Source organism: Mugil cephalus, chromosome 5 (genome assembly GCF_022458985.1).
Source record: "Mugil cephalus isolate CIBA_MC_2020 chromosome 5, CIBA_Mcephalus_1.1, whole genome shotgun sequence".
NCBI classification, from domain to species: domain Eukaryota; kingdom Metazoa; phylum Chordata; class Actinopteri; order Mugiliformes; family Mugilidae; genus Mugil; species Mugil cephalus.
In genome coordinates, this window is record NC_061774.1 from 4,616,346 (window position 1) to 4,643,792 (window position 27,447).

Genomic DNA, 27,447 nt, shown 5'->3' on the forward strand with positions numbered 1-27,447 from the left:
GGTTTGACCCTCTTCAACTTCCTGGGTATTTCCAGTATATAATCAATAGCCAAAATACCCAATGGCTTATTTTTAATGTGTCAAAGATTAAAATAATTGCGTCTTATTGTTTGTTTGGCCCATGACACAACAAGCCAGAGCAAGTAGAGCTCTACCTGGTGTCTTGCTGCAATATAGCGGATGGGACTTGGGTCAAACTAAAACACTAAAGCAAGCATCATTTTTTTCCCCGTCATTTTCGGTCGTCAATATAATGGTGGTGCATACTCAAGTGTTCATTTTTGGGATATTCATGCTATAGTAACAGGATGTCATGATGACTAACGGTTGCCATGCCAACCACTCCATGAAGTGGTCTCATAGGCCCATGAGAGGTGGAAAAACTACAGCATATAATCAAACATTTCTGTGTAACTGGTGGAGACAGAACAGAACGCAGTATTAACTAATTCTCGGACCGTACTGAGCAGACTCTGGCTCCAAACTCACAAGATGGCGCTGCCCGTAATCCCGGGAAACTGGCATCAGTTTGGCCAGTGTGAGGAAGTGGGGACAGGTTGTGCATATTCATATACATTCTATGATTTGACCTTATTATCTAGTGATCTCTTTGAGAACTACAGTATTTGTGCTGTTGCAGCAAATCAAGAGCCTATTGTTAACATTCACAAGTTTAGTTTCCTAACTTATTACGGATTAAACATAAAGCTATAACTCTATTGGCATGAAGACAAAGCTTAAAATCAATGTAGCTATAAAAGGTTCCCTGGCACCACAGTGAGTATTCATACTGAATACCTCTAAATGGTCAGTGTCAGCCAGTGCCCGTATATAAAGGCGAACAAACCCTCCATGACGTCCCCATGACCCACAAGATTCCTGCAGAGCAGCTTTGAAGCTCAATGGGGGTTTAACCAGCCAGGCCTCCCTCTGCCTAACTCCCAGCTAACTCAAAAAATGTACGAAGAGAAGGAGCGTGAGCTGAGCTGAGGGAGAGGAGGAAGACGCAGAGGCGGACTGGTAACTAGTAACCTGCAATAAATCAGATTCTGATTCCGTGTAGGCAAACACCTGCTACCCAAGACAGCCATGCCCTGAAATATGCACAACTTAAGGCCTTGACGTACTAGATTCATTTTGGTAGATCAAATCGGTTTATTTCAGCTGTAAAGTGGATCATTTTAACATGGAGGTCTATGGAGATTGCTTCGCATTTAGAGCCAGCCATTTGTCAGTTTTAATGGTTATGTAAGGGGAATGCAGAGCACTTGGTTATAGCTAATCGACTCCTTTCACTGAGAAACAATGTCAGAATAGTTGTATAGGAACAAAATATTGCCAATGAACAAACGGCAGTAGGCATTAAATTTTCTCCTAAACATATTATCCAACCGAACTGTACGACTGTCATGAAAAATGGTAAATTGACACGACGCATAATGGCATAGACACACTTTGGTCACACAGCACGCAATATGTTCCACTACTGACCAATAAATGTTGACCAAAGAGTGGCGGTTCACTGCATTAATTACAATCTATAATGCACTTAGCTCTGAGAAGAACCGTCTCCTGAACTGTACATTCACATGAAAAGAAAGATGAATAGCCAAGTGTTCACAGACTGCCTAAGCAGATGGTTATAGTAATGCATTAAAGAAATGGCTTTGCTCCCGAGATCGGATACATAACACACTGTGTAGATGGCATCAGCGCCTGTTGCATTTATTAAACATTTGTTATTTTCCAGCGTGTTTCTATAAAAGCCTGTACCCAGTAACCAACTAAAGGCCTCATTATTGAAGGTTTTGTTTTTCAGGTAAAATGTGTGATGCATTTAAAGATCATGGGACAAGAAATAAAAAAACAATAACACACTGCATCATTTCAAAGCTTCCTGGGCATCATGTAAAAATCCGTCAAGAAATCCTACCATTTCTCTTCCGAGAGCCTGTGGCTCTCAGTAATAACGTTCATGAATATCTAAGCTCGGTTTTAACAGTCGGACGTCAGGGTAAGCAAACTGACTTAAAGTGTTAAGCCCCATTCGTTCACATCCTCGGCTTCTCCCCTCACATAGCCCTGCATTATCCTCTCGCCGTCACAGAGGATTTAGACGAGATACAAGTGTGTACACTGTGACCTGATTGGAGCCAGTCAATTTGCTAGTTTATTAATTCCCCGCGGTGCCCTGGCATAATGATCATTCGATGAATTTGTGTCGCACAGCCAGGCATCCTCTGCCACCAGCAGGGTCAGCGAAGGGCACAGTCATTTGTTATCAGTATGCACATCCAACTGTCTGGTCATCAGCTGACACGGGAGACAAATGAGGAATAGTGCACAGGCATTCATTTATTGATGACCTATTACGTTTCAAAGCGCAGACAGAAATTCATGATGCCCATGTTCAATGTGACCCACTGGCTAAACTGGAACTGTGCACCTGATTTTGGCACTTCATCTTTTTATGAGATTCAAGAGAACACTGTCTGGGAAACAATAACTTGATTTTCTTTCTTTTTTTTCTTTTCTTTTTCCCTTTTTTTATCCAGAATAAAACTTTTAAAAAGACTGGCCTACAAGTTTAGAAGTGGAGCCTGTGAGGGGATAAGCTTAATCGTCACTGACAAATACATTGATGTGTCGCAATGTTTACCTTCACCTCCAATTATGGCAACTCCCTCTGCCAGGTACGCTTAGAACGAGGCTTTATCCAAAAAAGCCTGAATAAATCATTTAAAATCAGAAAGATTAAAAAGAAACACCACAGCAGCACAACCGCAATGCATGAGCACCTCAGTCGACAAAATCTTCTGGAACTCAAACCCACAAGACAACAGCAGCAGTATTTGATCCATCACAGTGAGTTTTATCTGATTGTGTGTTAGTTTTCCGTGCCTGGGAGTTGCCGCGGTGTCCTCATCTGTTGCGTTTCTCTCTCTGGAGCAGATGCTAATGGACGGAATGACAGCTTTCCACTGCATTTGCAAGTTATAAACATTTTGGTTTTTGCATAAAGCAATAAACGCAGGTTTCCATTACCAATATCATCTGAGTGGGTGTAAGCAACCTTTAGCAGATAAATAATACAACTCCAATTCCATCAGAAAAAAACACTGAAATTAAATCATACTCAACACAATGGATGCTAATAAATGGGAGATTTTGGTAAACAGTCCTAATTAGGTCTGCACTGCTTGAATTTTAACTTTAGTGATAAATACTAATATTAAGTAAAAATTAAAGTTTCTTCATCTGTATATTTCATGGTATAATTGTTTATTATGAACAAATGAAGAAAAGGTCTTAGCCAACGGATTAATCAATTGTTCAGAAATTTTCCTCCAGTCAGTAGTAAAACACCTCTACTGCAATACAGCTGTGCACTATATATATGAGAATTAATCTTTAAAAAAAATAAAGAAAGAAAGAAATCATCTGGGAAATTACTTAGCAGCCAATCAGACAACAAATCTTTGATTCAACATTCATGCTGCTAAAGTCAGTTTCTTACTGAGAATGACAGAACATGCAAATCTGTTAATGTTGTTTGATAAAGTATCATATTTTGAAAATAGGAAAACAAAAAAACTAGTGCGGAGAATGGCACTCAGACAATTAAAAAAAAATGATCTCATTAAAAAGCAAATGAAACCATGCCCTGCACAGGTAAAACGTTAACCTTTACGCAGAACGTGTAGGTAACACCAAGGTCCTGACTGATGCGACTCTCAGTGTGCATCATCTGAAGGGCATCATCCCTCGATGCATGCATAATGAGGTGAACACTGTGTAAGGGGATAACAGACGTACTTGGACATGGCCAACATAATCAGATTGTCTCTGCAGATGGATCAAAGCCTCAGTATTACAGGGGGAAAAAATGCATAATGGAAGTGGCCTTCCACAAATATGTTACAACCAGCTTTCTTTGTAAAGCCATTTGAGCTGCTTTCTGACATCTCTGGTGCTCAGGCTGCATCTAAATGCTCATGTCCATTTACAGAATATTGTACGCCCCAATGGTTTGAAACACATTTATGGTTGGACATGAACTTCAATAATGTGTCTTCAACATTTTTTGCATTTCTGCCAGGCCCGTGTCTGTCTTTCCTTCCTGAACCAACAGTGCTGGTCTAGTATCTGTCTGATGTTTTCCTTCACAACAGCTCGGGGTCCTGAGGGACAGAGCAGCGTGGTAAACAACAGTCAATGGCTCTGAGCTCACTCCGAGTTAAACTGGCCCACAAGGTCCATGAACGCAAACTAGGGGGTGCAAATCTGAATAAATAACCAAAACAATGTTAAAACTTTAAATAACAACACGCCACATCCCCTCCCACCAGCTGATTGTTCTATTAACTTCTCTGAAAGTCTCTCAGCACACACTGAGACTATGTCTTAAATGCCTAGAGAGCTGCACCAGCATGTACAGTACCAATGGCAGTTCAGTGTATTTTTAGCCAACCTGTTGTCATGCAAAGAAAAGCTTTAATGTATTCATGGTTAAAGGTCTGACGTCATCCACCTTGGGTTTTCCACCACAATGACTGAATTTAACTGCGACCATTAGCAGCATCTCCAAGACAACACACGCCTGTATGTCACCAGTTTGTTGGCAATAAATTATTTGTGACATATTTATGGAGAAGGAATTGCAATGGTCCTAAGCACGACTTATTTCCAGCCAGGCATGTACAGTCTTGCAGATTTCATTTTAGACTAGCCGTGATGGAACAAGCAGGGGGATTATTTTTGCCCAGAGACACTTTAACAAACCTGCAATCATTGAACCACTTATTGAATCCCACATTAGGATTGTGGCAGACAAGATAGCGGATACCTCCATAAAGGAAAATGTATTCATTTTGTCTGGTTTGGCTCCGTGTGGTTATCCGGGGGCTCACAATTCAAAGTCGCACCCAAAAACAAACGCACTGCTAAAGGATGCACTTTGTAAGAAAAAATTGCTTGAAGGAATTTTTCACGCACATTTTCTGTTTAGAGGTTTACTCAAAGTCCGCAGCGACAAACATGTTTTAAAATTCAGCTAATGGAAAGTGAAGTTTAGTCCAGGCGAGTGCAAACGTCCATAAATACCACCTTTTCATACCGAGCTGCCAGTTTGTAAAGCTTATAAAATGTTTGAACATGCAGACACTTGCATATGCTTGGAACATATCAGCAAGGCTGAAATGTGCCAGATATTGCTTTATCTGCAGAGTCTTGTTTGTCACCTCTAAGACTCATTTCTTTCTCCCCTAAGGTGTAGACCTGCTGACAGACTTGTATCCATCAACGCAGGCTGAGGAGGTGTTGTGTTATCACCTGCTGTAATGCACTTCCTTCCTCCAACGAATGCTAATTGCAGCAATGTGACAACACTGTTATTCCTGGTGGCATAAACAACTCTTGAACATTTTATGACAAGCCTTTTGAGGCATAAGAGCTTTTGGACCTTCTGGAGCAGAGTAACACACTGTGTGTAAAACATTGATGACTTCTCTTCCACCTCAGTGGGTTCGTGCCATAGAGCAAAAAATGCAAAAACTCCTGCGATGTCTTCCAAATCTGAATGCTATGGTCAACCGTAATCACCACATGCCCGCACCATATGAATTTTAATTCTATATTTTTGCAACATTGCACTGCATGTTTTGATTTGTTCGCCCTTGTTCCTTCTTTTGCCGTTTTTGTTTAAGAAATTAAATTTATTCTGACTGTACATGAACACAGGAGAATACAGAGGAAATACTATTCCATTTTAATTAAAGCCAGACCAACGCAGCATTTGTATATCTGCTCTCCAGCTGCTGTAAGAAACATCCATGGTCAAGAGAAAGCCTCTGCATTCACATTTTGAACATTAAACTCTTATTCAAGATGACTGAATAGTGAAATGCAATGCAGTAAAAGCATACTGAGTGAGAGTTACAAGGGTCAGAGCTAGTATGCGCTGACAGGAATGTCATGAAAATGTCGTACAACTGGAAACTTGTTAGATAAAGAAATACAGCGAGGAGAAAATGTGCTAGATTTCAAACCAGACATTTTCAATGCAGGTATAGGAGTGAGATATCTGATACGAGGTGTTTGCATCCATCTTGTAGATTTCTACCAACACCACTGACAGGACATGAATAGAATGTGCTCGTCGTTCGCAAAATCTTTGGGAAGTAACAGAACAAATCAACATGTGTGCAATTTATTCACAAAAACACACACAAAGACACATTCATCACAGACCAGTTTGCTTTGCTGAGAACAAAGCACAACGTGTGAACACAAATTGCGACTGTATGAATAAACAGCCTACGAGATCTTAAGAGCAACGTCATAGCTATCCCGTATAGTGGCTAATAAAAGTATAACCAAAGCATAACCCCCCAAATTTTCACAATTTAATGTGGAACAGCTTTGAATCCCGGCAACTTATCAGGCAACACGAGGACCCAGACAGAAAGAGAAACTCTTTAATGTGGTGAAAGCATTTCCTTTAAAATTAAAACATCACATCTTTGTTTTCCCATAAGGTTTTCAATTTATGCAGGAAATAAGGTCTGTAGTTTAAGCAAACACTTTGTTCTAGGATGCTTGTTTATCACTTAAGTGCAATTTCTGATGCTGATTGCTATTATCTATTTATTCTAATACTGCACAATGACAAATGTTGATTATTCTTCTTACTGTGTGATAAAAATACCATTTTTGTTTTCCTCACAGAAACACGCTAAGAGAACTCGGACTAAAGAAGAAGCAAAAAGGCCACAGTAAAAACACCTATTGACTGCTCTAAGCCAAGCGCTGTCCACAGGTTTCATGTGTTAACATATCAAATGTCACAAACACAAACATGATATTAGGTTAGGTTTTAGGGAGAAAACTTACTCATTTTATTTTTGTAAGCAATTTAGGACTCATCAAAGCCTAGGTCTGTCTGATCAAACACAAATGAAAAGAGTCATGGCTGCAGTTCCTAAATTAGTCACTAGAGACTGTCTCTGAAACCAAGTCAGTCTACGTTAAAATGATTAATTGTGCCAACCTAGTTTTAGAATTCACCCCGTTAATTAATTAAGATTTATATAGACAGATTTATGCATAATTTAGGCTATAGTTGCTTTGAGTGATTAGTCGGTCGGCCTTTGTTGGTATCAGGGAATACAGATTACTGCCACCTGCTGGTAAAGAAGATGTATTTTCTTACATGGGCGTATATATTCGTAAATGCCAACCGGACGTTGGCTGTAGCCTTTGCAGAAACTTTTTGTTCCTAACACAGGAGGCATCAAAGTAGTTCTTTGAAGTCGCAGTTGAACCGCTTTTCAGGGTTCATCCATTTTTATACCCAGTCAATCGTTCAAACACTGCGGCTGGCTAACCTTTGCTCGGAAGTGTTTATGGTTTCATTATTTAAACAATGCATTCAGATTAAATTAAATTAACTAGAAAATGACATGTGCTGGTCACTGCACTGCTGTAGTGTTGGAGGCTTCTCTTCCCTCAGATCTCCATTTTATTCCTATGACAGCTAACATGAAATGTCCATTTTCAATTCAGTAATAAGAAGACACAACTTCACTGAGAGATACTAAAAGAATACGCTGCTTATCTATATATGAGCACCTGCTTTTTATTACTTTCTCCTTTCACACAGTACAATAAATTGTTAGTAAAGCAATAAGCCTAACACTCGCGTTCCTCAGCCAATACAATTTTGGGAAGCACCTACACAGATGTTATATTACTTACTATGGGATGGATGTGATGGGAAATCCAGCCATTTGAAACCCAACACTGTCCAAAAAACTAAACTAAAATATATTGAATAGCAGTAACCAGACTAAAGGAAGTGTGTTACTCCCAGCCTCTCACTGTTCTGGTCCCTGCCTGAGTGCACGTGTGAGAGAGTGGATGAAAGCACCTGGCAGCCACTTGGCAACTTTCCGTCCCATTTCATTCCCTCTCCTAATGACTTAACGTGGGCCTGGCTCCTCTCTCATTCTGTCCACATCAGGATGCAGCACTGAGAGCGTTTCCACCAGCAACCCCATTTATCAGAGATTGCCGACTAATCGCAAGCACCCCACACTACCACCACTTCTTCTTCACCTTACAGTGAGCTGGTTGGAAAGCATGCAGTTTGAAGATGGTTCTGGGTTCTGGGTTTTCCATGACTTTTCGCGTAAAAAGACAAAATAAGTTAGTTCTCAGTTAGGTGTAGAGATTTACCAGGCCGTGCCATTTGTTCATTGTTAAGTTAAAATATAAAACAGATAATATACATACATGTATTTTGTTAGGCCACTCAGTTTCGATTCATAACAACTATAATGTACCTGGGTCTTGATCCCCTGAAGTGAGCACTCCTTATTGTGGAGCCACTATTTGACCAAAAAAGGGGATCACATATTTTGCAAGTCATTTGCCAGTGTCGGGCCATGGGGAAGCTTCTGTTGCACTTGTTTTGGTGGAATTTCCCCGCACTAAGTTGGATCCTTGTCAGCAGCTTTTCATCGGTTTCAGCATGTTGAATCAGCCTCAGAACAAGGCCGTTACAGAGATCAGTCACGAGGAGGGAAAGCATGACAGAACTGTGCTAGCTGACAATTGGCTGGAACCTTAGTGGTGCGCTGAACTTTTCCATTCAGACGGAGGTGACATGACAACGTCAGAGTTGCACATCATTGCTCTTAGTTCTTTCATTAAATAAAGGTCCAGACACACAAAAAAAGATTGCTCTAAACCACTAACGAGTGGTATTAATAAGGTAAAGTTTTGGTTAAATAAGGAAAAAATGACACCAAAACATAGGACAGAGACTGAATAGTGCAGACTTTAACATACACAATGTTTCTGTTGGAAATGATGGAAATAGAAGACCATGTAAGATTTCAGTCGGTGTCCATGGACTGCATACATAAAGTAAACCGCCTGCTGAGAACAAGGCAAGAGGTAAATTGATTTAAATTCTCTCTACATGCGAAAAAGAGACAGAAAAGGGAGATTTGAAAGAAAATCAAGAATCTAAGTGTTAGAGACACTAGCTGTTCTCACACATATACTTCTGTATCCTTGATATTCATACTCCATCAGCGCTGTAAAGTGATTTTAGTGAAGCTAGTGGGAAGTTTTGAATAAAGATTTCTCTCTTTAGAAAGTAAATTACATTCATTTTAGACATTGTGTACAATAGCACATAATAAGATCATTCATGGTGAATTGGGCCGAGTGGATCTCTTCTAAATTACTACGTTTGGACACTGATGTGCTCCTGCCATTCAGATAAAAGGTACATTACCATTTATCTTGTAAGATAATGTTTCTTCCCATGATTACTGTGTTGACCTTCAGATAGAAAAAAAAGGGCCTCTATTGCCAACCCTTCATCGTTATCCACTATAAGTAGTGTGGGTTCTTGCAGATCACTAAGAATTATTGATGGATCTCAATTAGATTTGTCTCACACCATTTAATTCTACATATTCAGGATATGGTTTGCCAAAAATATTATGGGTATCAACATCCTGGGAGTCATTTATACTCTGACGATGAGTGTCGATGGCAATATTGTTGGTCTTGCCAAGTGTGCAGCACGTTATGCTTCCTTTGGCAGTGCTAATTATCACCATGACACCCATCATTCTCTGGTTTATCCTTGAGTGGGTTATTATTTTCAAATACGCAATTTAGCGTTCTACGAAAGTTCATTAAGCAACTCAAAGACCTGAAAATAAATTGCATGTCATAACAGTGTGCTACAATGTGACTTGTAAATGTTATTATGTTGGGACCTTGGACAATCAATCAGTCAATAAATAATTCTCCCTCAACGCAAGATGCCAGACAAATATGATTTAAACCATCCGTGTAATAAGGAAAAATTAGATATTGTGTTATATACAATGTCAAATAAAAACTAATTATGGTAAAATTGATAAAGTACTAAGAGAATTAGCTACACCAGACATTAAACCAGAACAGAAAGTCAAACTACCTTACCAGTGACATTACATATCCATGGGTGAGAGCAGCCCAGACATCCAACTTAAATGAAATTTAAAGAAACAACAAAGCTCTGTAGCACATTTGCAAGTCTGTGTCTAAGGTGGATACATTCAAATTGCAGTTCACACTATGTAGAGTCCTGCTGGTTTACATTTGAGCTGCCTATTTAGGAACTGACTGACAGCCGGAATGCCAGGTGAGAACAGGTAGGATGAAACGCCGTAGTGGGCTAAATTTAACTATTCACAAGTCAAATTAATTTGGGCTATGCAGTGATGGCTTTGGTTAAATTTCACACTTTTCATGTGTGAATGCACAAAACCTAGTGGCACCTTTTCTCAGTCTGCTTTATTAAAAATTAAAAAGTCACATTAAATATAACTTGCCATGTATAACTGTTGCTTTTACTGAATATTTTACTTAAAATGACTTTAACCCTTTCTTCTCTTGCCCATCAATAAAAATCATCATCAACATTGTTGACAACATTATTGGGAATAACATGTGCTTCTGAACAAAGTAGGCTTGCTATCTGAATATGGAGGGTCTTTCCTTAATGAGCGCTTTTCTAATTTACAACTGGTGGGCTGCCCTAAAAACATTTGAGGGGCAGTTTGAGGGATTCTTTTTAGTTTCCTACTCTCTCTCTTTTATTTTTAAGAGTTACCAACAATATCATGGGGGGAAAAAAGAAAAAAATAAACAAACAGTTGCCGCTTTCATTTCATTCTGACCTCTTCATTAGAATAGCAGGTGTCCTGACCCGGAGGACTCAGGGGAGGCCTGACTTGCTCACAGAAATAATTCAATGTGACATTAGCAGCAGTGGCCAATCAAAACTGAAGAATGGTCTTATCTGATCCAAAAAAAAGCTTTTTAACACACCGTTTCCCAATATTATAATAATAAATGCCACCATGAAACGTTTACAGAGTCACAAAGTCTCGGGTATTGTAAATCCCTGTGCAGTGATAAGCCTTCAAATATATGGATGCTATCGCTCAACTGGACTAACTGCATTTTTATCTTGAACCAGCAAGGAACCACCATCAAAGTCTCTGTGGGTACCTCACCTATATATTGTGTTATTTTAACCCTCCTATTATCTTTCACTGTTTAATGTTTCTAAATACATGATTAACATTTTTTGCTTTATATTTAATGACTTTTCCTAATATAATGGAGACAAGTACCCATGTTGTGTACGTTGACGTTCTGTGGGGTCAGTTTGACCCCAGGCTCTTTTAGCTGTATATAACACAATAAATATCAACATTTTACACACATGTGTTAAGGTTGTTTTGGATGATATTGAGGTTGTTACAGCATGCAGTTAATATTCAAACAGCTTTAGGCCCATGACCTATCATGCTGCATGAAGTTATTGATAGCTCACACAACATATGGGTGAAGCAACATATAAAAGGTTGCACAGCAGCCTTCTAAACCCTCTGAATTTCTCTGGGTGCTCTATCTCTGTGCTCTCTCTCAGTGTGGGTCTGAGATAGAGGACATTGCCGAGGAGGACCCTGTTAATGAGACATCGTCCTCTGATGAGAATGAAACCCTTCCACAAAATGGAAGGATGTTGTGGTCCAGCTCCCCGCTTTAACAACAGGTAGCGCTGCTAATAGTCCCAGGCCCCAGCAGATGTACTGTCAGCTAAGTCCAAGACATCAAATCAGCATTTGAGCTCTTCATAAAAACACAAATGAGAAAGGATATACCTGAGATGACAAATTTGGAGTGGAGATAAGTATATGGGGACAGTTGGATAGACTTGGACATGACCCACTCGCAAGTTTACATTAGATAGCAGTGGAGTGTATAAGTCAAAAGACAAAGCCACAGCAAGGCTTTGACACTGACACGAACATAATATATTTTATTATACTTGATAATACAAATAGTTTTTCAAATCAAAAGGTACAGATGACAAGAATATGTGCTTTGAAACTATATAAAGGCAAGTAAACATTGTATCTCTTTCCAATTATGGTGATCAGCAGATAGATAGATAGATAGATAGATAGATAGATAGATAGATAGATAGATAGATAGATAGATAGATAGATAGATCGCAGAAGCAAATATGTATTGTGGCTTTACATCACAGATCTTGTGAAATAATATACTAGTAATATACAGTATATTCCTGTCAATTAAAACAGCTGATTAAAATGAATGTATTCCATCTTTAAAAGTTCCCTCACGTCTGCACTGTAGCTGTATAAGTCATTTAAATTCAGTGTACATGTGAGGAATAGTCACTTACCACACATACTCTGCCGCCCTCCAACTTGAGTTATAATCAAGGATGTATCTGTCTATCGCATAATATGTAATAAAAAGTTGTACAAATTGAGTAACATTCAGAAACAGTGCACGATTACCAAGATAAGTTAATTTTGTGGTATTTTAAAGTTTTTTTGATGCCATCAGAAGCCACCATTTGTGCCATCAGACTGCTTATGGGTTATACTGTATATACCAGAAACCATAGATATGTGCAGCAACTTAAAATTGAAGTGAAAGACCTGCAGTGCAAACACAGCCTAATGCTTTCTGAAGTGCAGTGTGACCATGGAAGGTATAGGTGGCTTTTTCCCCTGAGGAGATCTTTTACTATACAGTATTTAGGACAGACATGGCTGTCCTCTAATGGCTTAGTGGGTCAAGGAGCATAAGTGGCCTGCAAAGCTAGTCAGAGAAGCGCTTGTGGGGATTCAAAAGGCAAATCCTACAGGCTTTTTTCTTTTTTCTTTCGGCAACTAAGGCCATCAGTGGTGCTTTTAACCAGATGGTGCAGTGCAGTCCAATATCCTGCCTTTAACAAGGACTTCCTTCCCTGCCCGGAAAAAGACTGCACTTTGTGAGTCTACAATAACTTGATTAAGACTTACTGTATGAAAGCCATTACAAATTAAATTGTGGCAAAACTGTGAGGCAAGATGGAACAACAGGGAGTCATCCAATAATACTGTCTGAGAAAAGTGCAGAGCAATGCAGCGTTCACTGCTCCTCAGTACAGCTGTGACGAGTTATTAAAAGTGTAACCCAGTCCCAGGGGGCGGTGTGTAATTTTAGAATTAATATACAATTTAGAGCTTGGTGTTTGCAGCTCTTGAATTATTCAAATGTACTTCTGCTATATGCTCGGGTCTGGTGGGGGTGAGGCAGTTGCTGTGCATACAAATGAATATATTCTGTCAGTATATGAGAGAACGTAGACGACATAGATTAGAGGAACATAAACATTTGTGCCAGGTAACAAAACAAGATGTTTGCTGTTGTGAGTTCAAGGCTGTAACATAGTAATGGAAATAGTCCAGAGTGTTCAGCTGTTATTTAAGAATGATATTACAGGCAGGCAGCGGGGAAATCTTTATTCAGTGGCTGCACTTTACCAGGTTATACAGTCTAAAGTCTACGTGAATTCTATCCAGGAATGAGATTTGATTAATACGCTAGGTACTACAATATTAAATATTAAACCAGTAAGTGACTGTTATCAGAATAGAGTAGTATCTGATCAAAGGTCGAGAGGCTTTATATGTGTAAATGTCAGGTAAACAGCAAACAATTATTTTTTTATATTTTTTTTTACTGAAATGTTCAAAATAATATTTTAATATTTTAACATTAAATCCGCAAACAAAGGAACCATTTCCGAATGTAACTTTTACTAAATGACACATAATGACCTAATTCCTAATTCAGACCTAATTCACAAAAATGATTGACCCTCTTCTGGAAATTGTGTTGAGTATGATTTTCCCATTACTTCCTATTAGACCTATTAAATTACAACTTGAAGAGATTCTACGTCGGTTTGTTTACAGGGCGTACCTCATAGACACAGTACTTCCAAATGTAAGGGAATTAAGATTACTGCACGCTGATTTCTCCTTCAACCCAATATTAGTAACGGTACAGAAGTCACTCCACGGTATCAGCGTTAAACAGACGTTGAGCTACGTTAAAGCGACTCGACAAGATGTTAACCTGTTCGGCATCGAGAACGAAAACAGAACTGAGCATACAAGACATGCAGAGATAGTAAGGTAGAGGGAATAACAGGAGTAAAGCATTTATTAATACTCATAGCTATAATTCTAGTTTCACTTACTATTTATAATGAAAACTTCTGTTATTCTCGTCAACCTAAACACCAATACAAGTAAGATGAAGGAGGATCTAGCCTCTAGTTTGCCTAATTGTGTCTCATCATCGTTAGTGAGCATTGAAAATGTTGTTAGGCAGCCGGCTGCAGTAATGTGAACACAAATACATGATTTAAAGAAGTGATGAAATTAGACTTGTTTGTTTGTTTGCTTTGGCACCATCCTATGGACAGCTGGGACCCGACAAACCTGATCAACGTCTTTCAAAAGCAGATTACGGTGAGCGTCTCTAGGCACAGTGTGCCATTTATAGTGTTTCAACACACCTTTACACACATTTAACCTAAGGATAAATCTCATGTTGTAATTTTTTGAAAAAAACTATAAATATCAACAGCTTGCTCCACTAAATGTTGCCTGATTATGGCTGCGAAAACATTCACTCTCTTATTTGCACACGACGACTAATAATTCCTCCTAACATAGCTGCCACGACTGACATATTTATATGCAACATGCACAGCAAGATTATGTTAAAAAGTTCCATCCGGTTTTTCATATGGCAAAATCAGTTTGTTTATTCTGTAAAATTGCATTTCACCAGCAGCCCAGTGTCTTGCTACAGCCTGCATAACAAGCTGGGGTGGTGTGGCACATGCTTCGCTCTGGGACTCCAATTACAGAGCATCCTGGAAGACGGCTGGCATTTGTCTGTCTTTGTCTCTTCTGTGTTGACATTCAGTTAGAGTTTATGGAGCAGTGAATCCTCTACATCTATAAAAAAAAATGTTTCGGTTGTTTTCTTATCCACACAGAACGTAGGAATATAATTTCCATCGATCCGTTTTTGAAACTCATCTTGCTCAGGGTTGGAGAATACATTAGGTGAAAGACTGGGCGGGGCACACACTGGACAGGTCGCCAGTCCATCACAGGGGAGGAGTATAACAGTCTCAGACAACAGAATTCATTCAAGTATGTATGAGTGAGCACGGGACAGGACTAAGTGGGAATTCACCAGTCTACAATACAACCCCCGGCTGTTATTTTAAGAAACTCTACCAACTCTAAAATTCTACCTAGAACTGTTAACTATGAACTATACTTTTTTTGTAAATGTTGCCTGAACTATTGCAGTCTCTTTAGCTGCTTCTGTGTCTGGTAATACACATCTAGTAATAGATGTCCATTCAAAATATAACCAGTGACGTACCTGGAAAATTGGAGTTTTAATGCTAAATTGACCTCCGTTGCACAATAACGAGATGCCTTCGACGTACGTGTTGATGCTTGAATTATTTATGATTTCCTCTACAGTTCGCTTGCCTTCTCGTTATCAGGGTTGGAAATTAGTTTGCTGAAAACTGGCCAAAGTGAGATCTCCCCTCTCGGCTAACAGAACATGCTGCATTAAAGTGAATCACAGCAGACAGCTGGGGCCGCCCTTTATGGTAATGCACCCTCTACAATTACGGCTTCGACCTTCCCTGGTAAAGAAAAATGGGGAGACGTCTATTTAGCGGCCCTTTCAAACACTTAGTGGCAGACATGTTGGGCAGCTGGACCACCTTTTGCCTGACATTGACTCTTGTTTGGAGGAGAGAGAGAAGACATTAGAAGGGTGACAAGTTGACAGATTGATGCATCTGTCAACCTATGGGAGGACCACAGTGCATTAATGCAGCAACACTGTCCGGTACCATAATGGTGCATTAAGCTAGTCGGAGATAATGATGCTATCTGCTGCTGCTAATAATGATTAGCTTTGCTATAGATTCATTTATATTCCAATTATTATTTAAATAATGAATCAGTGTTTTATAACAAAGTGGCAAAAATCCTGTATTGGAAACTGCTCATATGTTGGATTCTGTGACTATTTCAAATATTTGCTTAAGAAAAAGTGTCATTGCATATGTGCTATAGATTAGAGCTCAGATGTTTCTCTACTATAAATATTTGCTTGTTTGATTTTTTCCTTGTACAATAATCATCAGTATCTTTGGTTTTTGAATGCAGATTAAACAAATTCTTTGATACTAATACACATTTTTTTCTGGGGCATCGAATGAGGACAAGCACACAGACTCATTTATTGATGCAATACATCATTAATGTACTGTACTCTACTGTGTTGTGTGGCTACTTTTTATATTGATGTTAAGGCTGTCGTTCTGAAACTTTTTGTGGTTGCTGGACCTTCACAGTGAACACAGTGTTTTTGTTAGAACTCAGAACAAGTTTAAAAGAAATGAAAACCTCGGTCTACCTTCAGTCCAGGCATATTTCTAGCAAACACGCTGCAGGTAATACGAACTGATAAAAAACATGCGGTGGCAATAAAAGGTGACACACGCTGTGTCCTTCATAGCTCTGTGAAAAAACATGAGAAAGAAGTTTTGGTGCGGAGGTCTTACATTTGCCAACATGTGTATGACCTCGTTAGTGACTCATCCACATTACAAAACAATAAAACGCTCAACAACGAAACCATTTCCAAATTATGGCTTTTCCATATGTGTCAAGTGTATAAATCTAAATGTGGTTGTGTTAAAATGTGTATGGAACAGTTCTTTGTTGTGCCAGACAAACTGGCTGAAAAAGAAAATTAAAAGTTTAAACTCACCTTTTATTCTCAAGCTTTCGGGGATCCCATCCTGGTGGAGCACAAACAAGAACAAGAGATCAAAGTTATAATAAACCATCAGCATCACAGCATCACCATAATAACACAGAGTTATTTCCACTTAGCTGAACGAGTAAAGTCCTTGGTTCCCTTAAAAATGATACTCTACTGTGCAGACCATCAACCAACCACTGGAACTCAGTACTTGAGTTTGAATCTCAATGCATGAAACAAAGATCCAAGGTTTCCACACTCACTGCAACAACTCCATGTAGTGTTGCCTGCTTCAGTGGCAGATGAAAGTGCCTTTACGTCACAGGCAGTTGCCTCATGTACTCTGTGACAAATCTTGAAGTGATTACTGCAGTCACTTTGCTGATAATTATCTTATATTCACCATAGATACATTACATACTGTATATATATATACAGTGGGTAAAATAAGTATTGAACACATCACAATTTTTCATAGTAAACATACTGTATTTCTAAAGGTGCTATTGACATGAAATTTTCACCAGGTGTTGGTAACAACTCAAGTAATCCATACATAGAAATAAACCAAAAGTTTAGTGTAATAAGTTATGTGTAATAATGTAAAATAACAGAGAGAAAATGTATTTAACACGCTTACTGATATTTAAGACTCCTCCTGTATGGAGAAACTAGTCCCACGCATTGCTCAGGTGGGATTGTAGCCCATTCTTCCACACAAACAGTCTTTAAATCTTGAAGGTTCCGTGGGTCTCTTCTATGAACTCTGATTTTTAGTTCTTTCCGTAGATTTTCAATTGGATTCAAGTCAGGTTATTGGCTGGGTCATTCTAGCAGCTTTATCTTCTTTCTCTGAAACCAGTTGAGAATTTCCTTGGCTCTGTGTTTGAGAGCATTGTCTTGCTGAAGTGTCCACCCTCGTTTCATCTTCACCATTCTGGTAGATGGCAGCAGATTTTTCTCAAGAATGTCTCGGTACATTTTTGCATTCATCCTCTCTCAATTATAGGAAGTTTGTCAGTACTATATGCAGAAAAACAGCCTCACGCCATCAGTGCATTTTGTCCTCCAAACATGGTGTGTGTTATGGCATCCAAAGAATTCAGTTTTGCTCTCATCTGACCAGACTATGTTCTCCCAGTATTTTACAGGCTTGTCCAAATGTTGTGCAGCAAACTTTAAACTTTCAACATGCTTTTTCTTCAGAAATGGAGTCTTGCGTGGTGAGTGTGCATACAGGCCATGGCCGTTGAGAGCATTGCATTGAGCATTAGTACTAATTTCTGAACTTATTTGTTTTGGTTTCTTTCTATGTATGGATTACTTGTTACCAACACCTGGTGAAAATTCCATGTCAATAGCACCTAGCACCATATGATATCTTCAACACTTATTTTACCCTATGTACAAGGAATAAGGACATATATATATTAGAGTTGAGCTGAATACTCAGCTGAAATGAGTCGAGCACTTTTGCCAAGTACGAGTATTATATGAGTAATACGAGTCTGCGTTCACAGTGTTGCTGTGTCCTGCTCTGCTCACTCTGACACACAACAGCTCTTTGTCTCTCAGGTTCGCGTTTCCATTAAGGTTTAGAGTTTCTTCAGCTTCAGGTTTGGTTTTACTCCAGTTTGTACCTAATTATCAACCAGTGGAGTTCTGGTAAACGTGGGTTTGTTCGGACATGGTGCAAAAATTGTTTGTTTGCTATCGTGATCAAAACCACTATTTCTGATCAACCCGTATCAATTGCATGCTTAAAATAACATTCTGGTTAAAGTCCCACCCATGTCATGTTTAGGTCCCGCCCACTCCAAGTACAGGTACAGATAATTCGTATGGTTGACGGATACAGATAATGCTGTAATCGCTTATCCCTAATATATATACTGTATATATATATGTCGTTATTCCTCCTCTTATTTGCACTTCTGGTTGCCTGTACTACATGCAATGACAATAAAGCTGCATGTAATCTAATCTATTAAAGCAAATGACTGACCTTCTGCACAGCTGCACCTTAAAATCACTCTTATTTAGAGCACACCTTGTGATCATGATTTTAAAAAAAAATAATTTCTAAGAAGGTGTTCTCCACAAACCATGAATGCGAAAGAACACGATATAAATATTTGATTTCTCTTCAGCGAAATCTGCATGGCTCATCCTCCTCGTTCTTGTACAGAATATTCAGCCTCTCTTTCTACCAACCCAAGCGGGGTAGTGTTATGGAGACGATGCATTATGCAACAGGTCTGCAGTCAATAATGAACAGCGGTCCCTAACTGCCTAACTGCCTACTGAAAATAGCAGATTACCCAATTCCTGAGCTTGCACAGAAAATCTCATGCTTACAGCATATTTCCTTCCCAACACTTGCCAAATTGATTCCAAGTCAGTTATTAGGGATGTAATATGTTTCAACATTTTTACGCATATATGGATAATTATATCCAAGACAGATTTTGACCACAGGAATAATTCAGCTCCTCCTGCGTTTTTGATTCTATAGTTTGCTCCTAGTTTCATTAAGACTGTGCCGTGTTCATATTTAGAACTGCTGTTGCTAATGAAATCCTGTCAGAGGAAAGAACACCCACATGAGCAATTATGTTCTTTTAACAGGTCTTAAGTTGAACGTGGAGACATCCTGTGGCCACATTAGGCCACTTTTAGCTAACAACAAGTGCTTCCACAGTGCAGCTGAAAACTGACAAGGAAATATCACATTGCCAATTATAATCTACGCATACTCACACCTATTCTGAGTTAACTGTCACAGACAAGTTTCAGTTAAAAAGAAACAACTGACTGAAAATAAATCTCATTTTGGGTTATAATGTACGACCGCAACTAAGGATTCCATTCCATTATTGATTCATCACTTCATCATCTATTTTTAACCAATCAATTAATCATCCAAACACCAGTCTGACACACAAATATTTTCCAGAACAGAAGCAAAATCCCCAAAAGTACTTAAATTTAAAAAGCTATGATGTATGAAAGAAAAGTACATAATATATGTGTTTTAATTTATAAGAGAATGCAGACAAACGCTAAAAGAGAATTCAAGTTCAAACATTATAAATGCACTACCAGTCAAAAAAATTTGGACACACCTTCTCAATGAATTGAATGAATGAATGAATGTGTCCAAACTTTTGACTGGCAGTGTACACGCAGCTGAGAATACATATCACAAATGCAAACCACATGATAAAATTTGGGCCGACATGAGTCCACACAACAACCTGGTAGGACCTCTTCAAAGCCGGTATAAGCTTGTCCCAAGTGATCATCCCTCTGAAGTGACCTGTTTAAAATACAGGTGTCCTCTTATGGCCACACCCCTCTAGCAGTATGAAGACACGTGTGTCCTGATCACGATGATAGACTGTCTACTACTGACGTCCTCTTGAATAACTGTGTCTCAATCACTCAATCTTAGCTTTGTGCAGGTCTTTAAAACAAATAATGTCATGGGTGGAATTAAATAATTAACCGTGTAATGTGCACTTTGAGTGATGGAGAGACTCCAGCAGCTGTCTGTACATTATTCTGAGGCCTAAATGGTGTTGGCATTGAACTGTATAAAGAGTGTGAAACTGAAATCTCAAGTGGCCTCTCCAGATGAGTGTGAGCACACACACTTAAAGCAGACCAGTTGTGATGATCAGTACCAAACCAGGACCAAACATTGTAATGTGCATCAATCAAGACAGTTTCCCCTGCTCATCATCTTTCCAGTGTTTCACAACACACTGCTGACCAGAAACCCAGAAGGCACAAATCACAGAAAACACCTGTGGCTTCCTGACATTCTTCATATGCCCCCACTACCAGTCACTGGAAAAGATGACATTTAGAATTGCACTACAGGTAGGGAAGATATCAAATGGGGCTTATTTGCATATGGCAGACAGTGTTCACACTTCATTTGTTTGAAGAGAGTGATTTCCCCAGGGCTGCTGGCAGGCCTGTCTCTTCTGCCCTGAGACTCTGGGGACGGTGAAGCACCCAGCTGTACATTCGTGCTTCATCTGCCCCTGTCACAGCTAGCTGGCTGACCGCCCACATCTCCCTCTGTCTCCCTACCTCTTCGCTCCACCAGCACCACCCTCCTCCTTGTCCTCTCCTTCCTCCACTTCAGATCTCAAACCTCACTTCTCCACCCCGCCAACTTCCAAGTACACTTCAGCTTGTAACATATAAGAGCAAAATTTCAACATACCTGTTTGACAAGCAAGTAAAATAGAATACACTGTCAAGTATTACGCCCTATCAGCGACTCAGGACCTCCCTGTTCACACCGATAGTTCAGGATGATAACGCAACACAGCTCCCTGATTCAACACAATGTGACCTGTTTGAGGACTGCAGGTGACCCGACGGAGTCAAGAAAAGACTAATGGTAGAACAAAAAAAATCTAAACCCAGGTAAACTTTTGCCAGGGTTAATGAAAGGTCATTCAACAACAATGAGCAAACCTAATGCAGGGAAGTGCTCCAAGTGAATTATTGGACATTGCATCAGGTAAAAGCCAATTGTTCTCTTTCCTTTGTATGCTGTTTTTTTTTAGTCCTGGCCTTCACCTGTCTTCTTCGCCTGCAGCAATAAACCCACTCCTGCCCAGACATTTATAATACTTAGTTGCTATGTATGAGGAAAGATGAAAAAACACTAAATCAGTAACAAGTACAGTTAGTCAAATTAGAAAAGAAATAACCATGTAGCAGGTAGACTTGAAAAACACAGGTCAACCCCAGCACGGACGTCGACACCTTGTTACTGTCATATAGCGGACAGGCTGCATACAGCATCTGCTTCTTCAGCCCCTGTGGAGACTATACAGAAGCTGGTTACCTCAGCCTCGGGCTGGCTGCCATTTGAAAGTAGACAGCTCATCAAGATGAGTGACAAGGGTTGGGGCTAAAACTGACCAGCTGGGAACGAGGGGGTGGAAATAGAACTGACAGTAGTCACATTTACGCCGAGCATTGTCCAATGCAGCTTAAACTGCTGCTACTGTACATCAAGCTATTTCTTGTGAAAATTTCCAATTCATTCTTCCTCTCCACCTCTCTTTATTTCAATCTAATGTGCCAACCTCTTCCATCTCTCTCTCTCACTCTGCTTATCCCCTGTTAATCTAGATTTGCCATGTGGCCGAGCCAGTGCTGGATGGATGGGGCTTTGCACACAGTTGTCCTTGCCTCCATTTTGTTTGTCCTGACATAACAGCTTGATGTCAAAGTGACAAACTCACAGAAATTGCTTTTGTCCCTCATGTTAGGAAAAGCATGACTGCCTTTCCCTCAAATTTCACAAATCACACACTGAGCACATTATAGTTAAACTCTCCAAGTAAGCCCTTGAGTGAAAAACAAGGGCATGACATAAGATCTCCGGGTAATAGATGCTTAACAAAAGCTCCCATTGCTTAGTGTAGTCTACTATCAACTATCCATTATAATTAGTGGTTGATTCTGATGGGCAGGATCTGTATCCTAGACCTGACCCCATGTGGAGGATTTTACTGTGAATATCTGAAACTATGCCATGGGAATAATGAGCAGAACACGTGACAGCTGTTTTAAGCTGAGTGCCACTGGTAATGAAGTCTTTGCGAGGAAAGCTTAAATCTGATCCTGTTACTCTTGTCAAAGAGTGTCCTTCAAAGCACAAGCAGCGTTTAACACTGCTAGCCTGCCAGAATGTTCTTTATACGTGATTTACAGTAGGCGCCTTTCAATTAATTTCATGAAAACTAGAAATGATAAATTATACCTTACATTCTTACAAATGGAATCTACAGTTATGTACTGCAGTAAAAACAGTAACATTACTGTGTACTTCGATTTTTACAGTAGAATGCTGTAAATTTGACAGTAAACCCTCGTCCATGAGACGAAATCACAGTATTTGTGTATTACTGTAAAAATCACAATAGACAAAGAGTTACTTTAGAGAAAATCACAGTAGCCAGAATAGTAGCTACTGTAAATAGTAAAATAATCTACTGTTTTTTTTTTTTACTTTATTGTGTGTATTAAATTAAAAAGTAACTTATAATATAAACAATGATTATCTCATAATTTTATCTCATAATTTTTATCATGGTTTCACCCTTTATATAATTTTCATGCTGTCTCGGCTCATAACCGTTCAGTGGCGGGCTTTCAGAAAGATCAAAAGAGCAGAATTCAACTGTCGTGCTTCTATTGGACCAATCACATCACTGCAAAACTGGACACTAACCGCGCGGCCACGGCACCTCCAGTTGTAACGTAAGTAACAGAATAGCTCCCTCTGTGACTTATCGGTGGCACTGTACTTCACACACTTTGTCTTGTTAATTTTTGTTGCGTTTGTGTATGCGTGTGTGCGCGTCGCCTGTGTTGATTTTTTTTTTTTTTTTTTTAAATTTATTTTATTTTTTTGACTGAAAGTCAAAGCACAGCAACAGCGAACATCTTGAGATATCTTCATTCCAGGTAGGCTAGTTAGTTTATGTAGTGATGGCACTAACTGAGCAAATGGTCATTTAAGCCCAGACAGAAACCTGTTTAAAGCTAGCTAAAAATTTTTCCACACAGAGTCACTGCAGTACTTTACATTCTGGAATTCCGGATCCACCATTGGGACTAACCATTGACTGTATCTGACAGGTAACCAGACTATCAGAGAACCGGCAAGTATTTTACCATCAGCAGAATATGGGTCTTTCTTTTATTGATGGGTAAAACACAGTGACACAGTATTTAAATTGTAGTGACAATTTAACAGTGATCAACTGTTAATATTACTGTATTGCCATATACAATACAATTAGAAGACAACAGTGCTTAACTGTTTTTATTTGTACAGTTAATAAATCGGCATTATAGAAACAACTCAAATCACAGAATTGAATTGGTATTTACTTTAAAGTTCAACACTCCATACTATAAGAACTACTGAAATCACAGTATTTAATTTTTTATTTTTATTTTACAGTAACTACACCAAAACTGTATATATGTTTTGCAGTATATCTACTGTAAAACATATTTACAGTATTCGGCTGCATAATTGTTGCTATAAATTTTACAGTAAGTGTATATGTATCACATTTCATATTAACTGTCTTTTTCTGCTTTACTTCTAAAATGTGCCCAAAACAAACTAAAATTTGATATTGCTTGTCTACAGTATGAACTGTTAACAGTGCTCCCTCAGCTGTATCTGCTGAGTCTCTGCAGCCTAGCCAGAAGCAGAGAAATTTCTTTAAGCGACAAAAAGGCTGATGACATCATTTGGAAAAGGGCTTACAGTGTGTGTGTGTGTGTGTGTTTTTTTCCCTCACCAAAGGGCTGTAAATTTCCACAGCCATGGTTGACAGGCAGATAGATGAGCGGAGTTTACCTCTGTCCTCTCACAAGACGAATTGTAATGGTATGCAGATGCTGTAATGACATTTCTCAGCGATGTAATCACAGCGCAGGGCACATTAATTTCATTGGAGTGGAAAAGCGCATACATCATTTTTGTAGCATCGTGTCTAATTCCTGCTACATGTGGAGATACATTACTTTAATTATTAAAGTCACTCTGGTTCCAAACCAGGGCAGTAAAAAGAGACAAAGTCAAACCTAGTTGGTTTCAATCAGAAATAATGTACTGGTTAATGCAAAAGAGAGCAAAGAGGCATTCACCTTGAAAATGTGCTGTTGGTTGAATTGTTTTAGGAAGACATGTCTGCTTCATTCACATGGCATGGAATTAGAATAGAAAGTGCATAATACACTGTGCGATACAACAGCAAATAATGGGAACCACAACACAAAAGAACTAAACTAAACTAAGGTTTGTGACTCGGTGTGTTTAGACGACCTCTTAAGTTGTTTACCACTTAAGGACTAGGAGCCATATATGGTAACTTCACTGATCTTGATTGTCTACAGGAAAATGAAAAACCTTGAAAAGTGTCACAAAAGTTAAAGTCTTCTCATGCCCTAGGCTAACACTCTAGGTTCAAAATTTTTCATTTTCAATGAGTGCCTTAAAGGCAATAAGGGTTAAAGGGTCGTCTGTGGAGGTTCTTAGTCATCCAACTCCACTTCCCAGCAGTCTCTCAGAACTGAAGAAGCTACTCGGACGAGTGGCGAAATGTCTTCAAGAAATTCTACAAGTCCAGTTGCCTTTCTTTAAAGCCCTTTTGGGTTAAATGGTTGTTTCTGAAGCAGCAGTAACTCAGGATTATTTAAGACCTAAAATGCAAGAGCTGATCATTTACTGTATTTATTCATATATATGTGTATATATATGTTTGGGTGATTTTAAACAAGATACGCTTTCGCCTGGGCATCCCTTTCTTCCTAAAGTGGTTCCTACAGTTTCTTGTTTCAGGACACTTCTCTGCCTGTATAAGTTACATTTATTGATAGATAGACACTCTCCACCCGTGAAACCCTGTATATAAAAGCATTAACACAGTGTAAGGGAAGATACATTTCATACTCCACAGACTTTAAGACATTGTCTTTAAAAGATGAAGCTCTGAAATACTAGAATCCTACTGGAAAACATATTTTTCCATGCTTTGACTCAACCCAGGATATGTTGGCTCTAGAAAAGTACAAAGCATGTAAAACTAAAAAGAGATACATTTAAAAAAATATGTATGATTTGGTCCTTTGACTGAAATCCAACAATGTCCACGCTAGGGTGAGTGTGAGGGAGCACATTAGCTACGTTTAGTGTATTTTAGTGTGACTGAACAGTAGTATTTTTATTTATTTATTTATTTATTTTTGGATGCATTCAGCACAGAACTAATCACACCCAATACCTGAGAGCCCCCTTGATAACAACCTCTACTATGTTGCATAGTGGGATATTTATGCTGGTCTATTGTCCGGTGCTTGCATACTACAAGATTACCCTGTAAATAGGATGCACTTCACATTCTCCACACACTTTAAGACAGCCTGTAACTGTGAAACCAATGCATCTATATAAAATGGGCTGAGCAAGAGCAAGACAAAGAGAAGGTAGAATAAAGTACAAAGCATGGAAAACATAACATTAATATGGTTTTTAAAAAATGTGACCGCAATTCAACCAAGGTGAAAGATGGATCATTTACCTCTTCTACTCCCTTAGTGTGAAGCACTTTAGCCTGGCTGAAATGCTATCACTGCACTTTCCAGGCATCATTTTAAAGTTTTTTTTTTTTTTTTTACTGAAGTTTAAAATCTCCTCACTTTCTAAACACAATTTCCAGAGGAGCTGAAAAGCTGATACGCTCAGACTACATGTTTAGAAAGGCATCTCTCTCTGAATAAATCTTGTTCAAAAGGTCGGGATGTATTTGACCATTGTGTCGATTCAACAGCTTTGCATCGCTTCCAGCTCCTCACTCAACTCTGTTACAGTCCAGTGACGTTCCAACCATCTGTTCCCTCTGACTCCCTCTCTTTCTAAGTAGCTCTCACCCCACCAAAAATATAGTACCACTGCCTCTGCCTTTCATTCTGTGTAGTCGTGACTGAAACAAATGTTAACGCACTGTTTTGCCTGGAGATGATAGATTGCTTTAAAGTAAAAACAAACACACAAACATTTTTGTCTTTATTGCCACTGCTAATTCTTATCTGGCACTGGATAGAGAGAAGTGTTTACTAGTCTACAGAATTGGAAAAGGGGCTTATGGGAAATGTGTACTTAAGTAACAACAATCCGACTAATGCCTCTTGACAAAACACTTTGCTTCCCTCAACTTGCCCGTATGCCAAAACAATCATTTTTTTCCCTCTGTCTGGCTCTAATTGATCCATGTCTGCTGCTCTGGTGTTTTGAAATCCAACCAGAGGGGAAAAAAACGGCACGTTACTAGTTTCGAGGACAAAAAATAAATAAATCAATTCTATAAGAGAAAAGCTGCCTGATGTCTCAAAGTTATGTCATTAAGCATTTTACTTAAAACATTCAGCTAAAATGCCAAGCCAACATCTTCATTTCATTCAAAGAGCAACTTCGCTCAACTGTGCTTTGCATTAATCCAACGTTATCTTTGAAATGACAGTCTGCTGGCACAGAGGGAGAGATAATGATTCATCAAATATCTTTCAGTGGGCAGAAAAACAACAACCACAGGAGAGTCATCTGGTGCACAAAGAACGCTCCACTGTAATTAGTTTCATACTTGGCAAAAGCACATAGTCCTCGTGTTATGGACAACAAATGAAAAAAGAAGGCGATCAATACCTTGTGTCGGAATCTCACGACTGGTCGATAGGGCGGTGACCCGAATCCCTCCTTGTTGGGCCTCCCGTTGGCGCCGAGCACTCCGAGCCCCAACAGTAAAATTGCAGCCGACCACCATCTGGCTGTCTTCATTGGTCTTTTTCTGTCAAAAACCAAACAGGAATGGTGAGCACTCTTCTCCAGCAGTCTCAGAGTTCAATACCGGTTGGCCAAGACAATACATCAAGTCCGCCGTAATTAGTGTAGACAATGGTAACCGCAAAACTGTCGCTACTTTAAACTATAGCTATCAATACGAGCCCCCACACTCGGCAAGGAGATTAGATCTCCTTTTGAATCAATTATGGGGAAGGAGACGTCATGAGAAAATCAAGATAAAGAAGACAAAGAGCCAATATATTAAGGCAATTACAGCGAGGGCTTTGGATTAATTAGGC

The 27,447-nt window shown here is 39.2% G+C and overlaps 1 protein-coding gene across 2 annotated transcripts in view; it reads right to left on the reverse strand.

The window, feature by feature from the left end:
- fstl5 (follistatin-like 5) overlaps positions 1 to 27,447 on the reverse strand; it is a 160,875-nt gene that overhangs the window by 110,488 nt on the left and 22,940 nt on the right. For both annotated transcript variants that reach the window (XM_047584929.1, XM_047584927.1), the window contains exons 2-3: positions 27,011 to 27,152; positions 16,762 to 16,792 (exon numbers count right to left, since the gene is read on the reverse strand). In XM_047584929.1, the coding sequence (XP_047440885.1) occupies positions 16,762 to 16,792; positions 27,011 to 27,152 (173 nt within the window). The remainder of the gene's footprint in view (positions 1 to 16,761; positions 16,793 to 27,010; positions 27,153 to 27,447) is intronic.